Below are 8,269 nucleotides of genomic sequence, written 5' to 3'. Positions count from 1 at the left end.
CCAAAGTAATAGTACTTATGTTTTTCTACCGACTAAGATAAACTAAATGATTAACATTGTTCATAACACGTAATCTAATGTCTTAATATGAAAAAAGGGCTTATTCTTTCTTAGATAACTAAAACTTGTTGTATCTTTATGAGCATTGTGATAAGGTATTTGTTGAATAACATTGCATACTTACATTTATGTTTACATCACATACGATGTATGCTTATGTCTTCAACTTGATTTATATTGCATATCTGAATTCCTCTCAATTGGGGCAATCATCATCACTTTGTTCTATGGGAGATGACCATAAAATAATGAGTGTAGACTCTACAATTCCACGGGGACAACAACTAATGCAGGACATCAAACATCTAATATAAACTCATTACTTAATCAATAATATCTTAGGTTTTTGCTTATATTATGTATAATTAATGTTGAGTTTTAAGTTTTTTTTTGCAAAGTGCTTTGGCTACGCTTACTATGATTTGATGGCATGCCTTGTTGATGATATTCCTTAATAAAAAAACATGTAATTACTTTACTCATGTGTCTAAACTCAATACATACATGTACATATTATTGACTTTGTATATGATTGTTACATGATTGCTTGTGGTATATTTGTCGAGATGTACATCAATACTTGGGCAGAAACATATAACTCGATTTCACGCATCTGCATGTTTATATTTCATGTTTTATTGTATTTTTGCGATGTATGCTAATTAGTTATTTGTCAATAATATTTTTTCAGGCTGATGCAACAAAGTGCAGAAACAAAAAGATAAAGGCTAAAAGAAGGCATAAGAGACAACAAATAAAAAATGATCGCAACATAAAACAAAGAAAAGAGAAGTGAAGCCAACTACTATAAAAGGTTCATAGGCTAAGCGAAAGGTAGATGGTGACAAACAAAAGAAAGCAGAGGATGAGGTGCCAAATGACCTTGTTGATGAAGCTGACATGAAGGAAATGTGTGATTGAATGAGTTGTTGTTGATAACATTGTAATAAGATGTTTTATAAATTAAAATATTGAGGAGGTGCCAAATGGCCATATTGATGAAGCTGACATGAATGAAATCTGTGATTGAATGAGTTGTTGTTGACAACATTATAATATGATGTTTTGTAAGTTAAAATACTAGCATCAATTTGTGAATGTCATTTCTCATTTGTATTGTTTATTGTTACCTTTATATAAAATTTACTTTGATTACAAAGTTATGCACTTGTTATGTAATCACAGGTTATACAAAGTTATATATTCATAGGTATATAGGTCACAGTTCACAAATACAAGCCTATGTTCATAAATATGTGATGTAAACTCAGTTGTGAATGTTCTGAGCTTCACACATTCTTATGTGCAATGTCGTCCAATTGATAAGGTTGTCCTCAATTGTGAATGTCTTGAGAACCATGCAATTCTTTCACAAAATAACTGATCCATGCTAATGTTTAGCTAAAATAACTGATTCATACAAAAAATATTAAAAAATAATTGATTCAAATGTTAAAGATGTGTTGTCGAGATGTCCTGGATGCTAAAAAAGTCACCGATCAAGTGTCATCATGCAATAAAGAGCAAAAAATAGCGTCGATAAATTTTGCCAAAAAATAGTCACCAAAAAATTTTTGTTTGAGGAAAGACGATGGGGAAAGAGGGGTAGGAAAAAAAAAGTAAAATGTGAAAACCCCCTAAAATGTGAACCATCATTTAAAAAAAAATGTTGCATTTAATGCTCATACAAACATTCGCAAAACATGGGGAGATTCATATTTAACTCTTGAGAAAATTTGAGAATCTCATGTCCAATTTGTGAATGTTTGAAAATTTTGCAAATAAGGTCATAAGATCCACATATATAGAGGATATTCACGAATCATCTTGCGGACGTCACGAGGACATTCACAAATGAGTGAAGACATTTGCAGACCTCCTCGAGGAGTATTTAGTTAAAGAAGGTTCACATGTTTTCTTCACGAAAGTCATAATGTATTTGTAGAGGTGTGATTAGAATACGAAAGTCATAGACATTCACAATAGGTATTTGAGAATGTTACACAATTGTGGAGCCCCTTAGGAGTATTTACTTAAGTGAGGTTCGCAGGTTATATTCGCAAATGTCATACTATATTTGTGTAAAACCTGTAAGTTTTGGATATTATTAATAAATAAATAATTCATCTTTGTTTTTTAGTTAAAAATGTGTTTCTATCATTTAAGTCTCATTTATTGGTGTTTAAATACTCAATTACTCATTTCTGGCAAACAAGGATAAAATTGGTATTTTAAAACTATTCTAGATATTTAACAATCAATTATATAACTTCTGATCAAAAAATATTTTTAAGAGTTTTATAAAATATTGGTGCGATATCATTGAATTTTAGAATTTACTAGGTGAATTTAACAAGTTAAAAATCTTAATTTTTAGTCAAGGGCATTTTGGTTATTTTAATCAAAAGTACTATTTAAAATATTTAATCTATGTTTTGCAGTAACCAAATTTGGTGAGATGGAGATGCTGGTGTATGCAGCATTTTATGCTCAATAGTTAATATTTATTGGTGGTTCACCCTATTTTTCTAGTTTTTTGGGGATTTCATATTTTTAGAACTGTTAGCATTTTCGATAGCATACCAAGTGTTTGGTGCATCATTGCTTTAGCGATCTTTGCGAATTTTAAAACTTTTCAGTCTTTTGGGTTTCGATTTGTTGTTCTTCACATTATTAAATTAAGTTTCCTTAACTAAACTTGTAAAGAGCATGTTTAGGCACTAATTACATAAGCATGATGTTGTTGTGCTAAATACTTCACTGAATTACAAATATAAGTTATGCTCACACACCGTACATAGTTGTGGATATCTAAGGGTGCTATGATTGCCTATATGTTTAACTGATTTGAGTGTGGGATATACTAAAAATGTGATACTTATGCTAAGTATCACAACAACTATAAGCCAATGTGCATTGAATGCCATGCAGTATAATACGAAATACAAATCAGGTAAATGTCGGTGGTAAGTACGTGGTGCAAATGCATCACTCAATAAATTTATTTTTATTGTATACAACACTTTTCTGCTCACAGACACCACTTAGTTGTAAATATCTAAGACTATTGTGATTGTAGTTCGAAAATCATGCTGAGCATGATTTGAATGTACGATAATAGAAGTGATTTTCTTGTCGTAGTTCGGAGATCATGCTCGTCATGATTTTAGATGGTGGAATCTAAAGTGCGATTGTTGCAGGTACATGTTTAAGCATGTATTTGTGTGAATGAATATTGCATAAATTGATGTGTTTGACATGACCATATTGAATGCTAGTGTGAAATAATATTTGTGTAGTCATGCATGAAAGCATGAGCGATAGAATCATGTTTATGATAAGATTATGCAAATACCATTATGCATGGACTGATACGTCTCGTGCTCTCATGAATCAATCATGATTTATGTGAATATTATTTATATATATATATATATGTGTGTGTGTGTGTGTGTGTGTGTGACACATTATGCATGAAATGTTTGCTTTGTATATTGATTCATGTGGTAAAATAATGCATATATGACTTGAATCCTGTGTGCATAACTCGAACTACGTAGGAATTACGCATGTTAAGGTTTAGTTGTTTCGTATTATGAAATATATATGTTTATGTATGCATGCATAGAACTCATGTTTTATTTATGTATGTTTCAAAGTTCAATTTATGAAATGCAATGTTCTTCATAGCGATGATATGATGCATATGATAATATGCTTCAATATAATATGATTTAAATGCCACGTGATATAAATTTATGAATACATGCGATAAATATTTAAGTTCAATAGTGAACTATGGTTCATAAAACATTTTTGGTTAAATGTGTGATTTTATGATTTAAGTGCCACATGAAGTGATGTATGATATGATGCATATTAATTATATATATATGCTTGTGCCTGTATTGGTGTCTATCAACCTAAAGAGTAGTTAATTGTATTGATGTATGTATGACAATAGTTTTTACTGGATATGGTACCCGTTGAGGAACTGTTCTCAAAAGATTCTTTGTGAGGGTGTGCATAACCAGATCAGGTAATCCGACTAGAGCGGTAAGTCTCTATAAGGAAGTGCATTGTCTAAGAATAGATAGTCGGAAAAGACGGTATATTCATGTGAACAAGTGCATTGTCCAAGACCAAGCAAATCATCCGTCTTGGGCGATAACTCCTTGTGAGGTTATACATTTTTCAGACCAGACGATTCAATATAGATATTGTGAATATTTATATGATTAAATGAAATGTTATGATGAATTGTGCTTTTGAATTCATTGAAATAGCCGGTTATGAATCTATAGATTTGGCTTTTCTGATGTAACATAATTATATACTAAACTCAAATGTGAGAATCAGATTCTTATTGATTTTAGATCTTGATATGAGGTTATGATTGTGATGCTTATGTTAATGTATAGGTGGATGACACATCACGCTTACAAATGACTAGTTTTTACTTATTAGGTAAATAATACATCACACCTACATAGTTTCATTACAAATGATTGGATTATGATTGTTTGAGTAAATATATCACACCTATGTATCATGATTATGTGTATCATGAATATCTAACTAAATTACTTAGAAGGTATGTGCGTGTATTTCACGCTAGAATAGTCATATATGATTTGACTTATTGTTTATAAGAATTATAAATGCATATAAAAATGATGCAATGATTTGAATGCCTTATATATATATATATTTATTTATGCGATGACTTGTATGACTTGAATGCATATAGAATATGCTTTATTATGTGAGTTAAGGTTGAATGCTTTATTAAGTGATGAAATGCTTTTAAATGTTTTATACTCGAATGCTTGAAATGAATGACTCATAGGACGTTGTTCCCTTGCCTATCACTTGATGATTGATGAATAATATATCATGTCTTTACCTTTAAATATTTGATATATTTTTTTAAGTTTAAGTTTGAGTTATTTTACCAGACTTTAACGAGTCTGACCCCGTTTTATGGGTGACAAGTAATGCAGGTAAAATATGATGAGTAGTTGGAGCGAAGTACTGGTCGAGTTGCATCCTAGAGAATCCACTCTTACCATGCGATCTTGGCAAACATGATATTTTAATTTTAAGTGTTTGATCATGTAGAGGTTGAACTATTGCTTTTATACTCTGATTTGAAATAAAATTAAAATTATTCATATTTCAGTCTTATATTATACATGGTTTGAAATATGTATATCCCATACATTTTGATTTGATTGTTATCTTTAGTGTAATCCTGCCCAAAGTCTTAATCATTTTTTAAAATCGTTTTCGCATTATAAGATCTGATTTATTTATACTTATAAAAAAAATTGTCTCAAAATTTTAATATTTGAACAATAATCAAGGTTAAAATTTTTGGGGCATTACAATTTGTGAATATCGTATTTGTGAATGTTCGCAAAATCTTTTTTTTATTGAAAATTTGCAAACTTCTCATAGATCTATATATCGCGTGAACCTCAATAGGTTCACATGTACAAAGGAAAAAAATATCCTAAAAAAGTCGAGGATCCACAATTTTTGACATGCCGGAGATTTTGTCAATTTTGTAGGTATTTCAGGAGGCACATTATTTGCATGGACAATACAAATATTTTTACTTAACATTTAAAAAGCAATTTTTAAAAAAACGAGTCAGCTAGCGAGCTTTAGCTCAGTTCAAGGGTGTACCCTTAACGAGCCGAGCCCGAACAACCCAAGCTCGACTCGTTTACCAGCTCTATTTGCACTAATTATGAGCTTGAACTCTGCTTGGTCCACCACAAGAATGAGCCCTTGATTCCTTGAACACTCTAGCTTGTCTCATAGTCCACCAATAGCACCTAACCTATGCTGCTGATTTTCATAGACCATGCTCCCCCCCGGCGAACTCTTGGGGTTTGGACGTGACCAAAGGCCAGAGGCAAATCCGTTCACAGTCCTACGGACCAACGGCGTTCTAAGTTGGGTGGCCCTATGGAGTTAATGTTCCGAAAGCTTAAGTTGACAGCCTATAACAGTCATGTTTGATTGGGCATTCACTCAACCTAGCCGCCGGGTATGTTGTCAGCAAAGCAACTCAACCGTAGGGTTAGGCAGAACCGTTGTGGTCTGATGGGAACTTCCCTCGTATTGCTATGAATGCTAGTTGAGCTTTGTTCCTTAGCAGCTCTTTACCAGCCACCCGTATGGGGGTGCAAATAGATCAATAAAGGCCAGATTGTGCCAGATCCTAAATACAAGCAGTGGATTCAAGTCTGAGTCTGGATTGCCTGATCCAAATCTGAATCTTAAATACAAACAGTGGATTCAAGTCTGAGTCTGGATTTAGATCAGACTCAGACTTGGAGGAGACCAGGCCGGAGACGGACATCACCCATCCCAAACTCAAACACGCCACTACAATTATACTCCTATATATACTATTTACAAGGTAGAGGGTCGTAACAGGTTGATTGGCTAATCCGAACTATCTTAATGGCTCCAGATCTTAATATGTTGGGTCGGGTCTGTAAGACTCGATCCATTTCAGGACTAATTTTGTGAGTGGACCCTACAAATTCCGAAAACTTCCTCTATTGTACGTTATTTACAAATCGCAGTCTTTCTAAAAGATGGTTTTCTGCAACAGGCCCTTCCTCTTGGCGGCAGAGTTCTTCGGGGGGTTTCGGGAAGATGGTACTCTCTCTCTCTCTCTCTCGTTTTCTTTTCTATTTTCTTCTCTCACTGTGAATATGTTAGTTTGTTTTCCCTCATTCCTAGCGATCACCCTCATCCGATCTAACCCATGCGACGCTGAATTCTTTATGTTCGATGCGATCTCTCGTATTCTTAACTTAATTTCGTTCATTCTTCAACAATCGGTATCGAATTCGTCTCTGATTACGCTTTCAATTTAGTTTTTGTTCGCTTGCATAGTTTTGTTCATTCTTCGTCTCATGGCTCAGAATTGCTGTGCGCGATCTTTCCTCTCGAACCAGAGATTGCGGAATTGTAGTTCTAATGTTTTCAGAATGGATCATTGCTGTTTCCGCTTGAATTGCTTTGTTTTCCTTGGAAGTCTCGGCAAGACAGAATGTGTCATTGCTATGCTTCTGTGTTTTCTCATGCCTCTTATCCGGTTCGACTGGTTTTGTTCTTGTGGGTGATCGTGTTTCTGGTTCATTCCGCCATGAAATGTTCTATGATGATGTAGTCCTTATGAATTTGTTCGTCGCCGCGGCATTTCGTCCACCGGATTATGTGATTACACGCATACTCGTTTTGTGGGTGAGATTGCCGTGCATGATTTACGGATAAAATGACATTTCGAAGCAATTAGGACCGCGTTAGGTCTCACAGGGCATTGCAGGAACGTCACCACTCATGGGAATGTTTATTTGAAAAGAATAAACTTCACAATTTTCTTTGCTTGAAGTCATAAGTATAATACGGATTTTTTTCTTCTTTAAAATTGTGCTTGATTGATTGTTCAGGCGAACACTCTGCGGTTATATTTGACGTGCATAAGGAACACTCTGGAGGCTGCAATGTGCCTACAGGTAGTTTTGGACGCTGTCCTCGATTTTCTCTTTCCAAGTTTTGAGATATTTCAAGTTTTAATTTGTTCTTGATTCATAAAAGCTCAATTAATAGATGATACATGCATTAGTTTGTTTTTAGTATGATATAATGAATGCATTTTCCCTTTTCTCTGTAATTTTATCAAACACAGAGTAGTTTCATCTAGTTAGGTTCGTAGTCCAGGCACCAAGTAGATTTATGTATGCAACGATCTTTCCTATCATTTTGCAAATGGTGTAATTTTCTTACCTGTTGATTTTTTTTTTGAGGTGAGATAACTTTGAATATTGTCATTGATAAAAATTTGAATCATGTTGCAAGAAGCATGCTCATTGCTAAATGAGTCCAGATGCTTAATTTGTTTTCACTGGAAACAAGTGAAAAAAAGAGGAGCGAAATCATCAATATTTAATTGTCTAAATACTTTTATTTTCTTCTTTCCTTGTTCTCAGTTTCATTGATGAATGGGAAAGAGGTGATTTCCTTGATGGTGTAGTTGTTCTGTGTGGATCCAAAGCATACTATTACAACTACAAGTAAATGGTTCTTCTAAAACCCCAGGTTTGCAGGGATTTGTGTCCAGATGGGTCGATTAAGAGACAAAGCCATTTATTTTGACATTTTCACATGCTGTGGTTCAGCAGAA

At 33.6% G+C, this 8,269-nt stretch overlaps 1 protein-coding gene across 1 annotated transcript in view; it reads left to right on the top strand.

Moving 5' to 3' along the window:
• Nucleotides 1-6,712: 6,712 nt before the first annotated feature.
• Nucleotides 6,713-8,269, top strand: part of LOC149843282 (actin-related protein 2/3 complex subunit 4) — a 47,805-nt gene continuing 46,248 nt past the window's right edge. The window contains exons 1-2 of the mRNA XM_090001766.1: nucleotides 6,713-6,738; nucleotides 7,536-7,601. Coding sequence (XP_089857892.1) covers nucleotides 6,736-6,738; nucleotides 7,536-7,601 — 69 coding nt within the window. The 5' untranslated portion in view covers nucleotides 6,713-6,735. The remainder of the gene's footprint in view (nucleotides 6,739-7,535; nucleotides 7,602-8,269) is intronic.

Source organism: Nuphar pumila, chromosome 3, assembly GCF_984573655.1.
Source record: "Nuphar pumila chromosome 3, dmNupPumi1.hap1.1, whole genome shotgun sequence".
NCBI classification, from domain to species: domain Eukaryota; kingdom Viridiplantae; phylum Streptophyta; class Magnoliopsida; order Nymphaeales; family Nymphaeaceae; genus Nuphar; species Nuphar pumila.
This window is presented reverse-complemented; position numbering and strand designations above follow the sequence as displayed.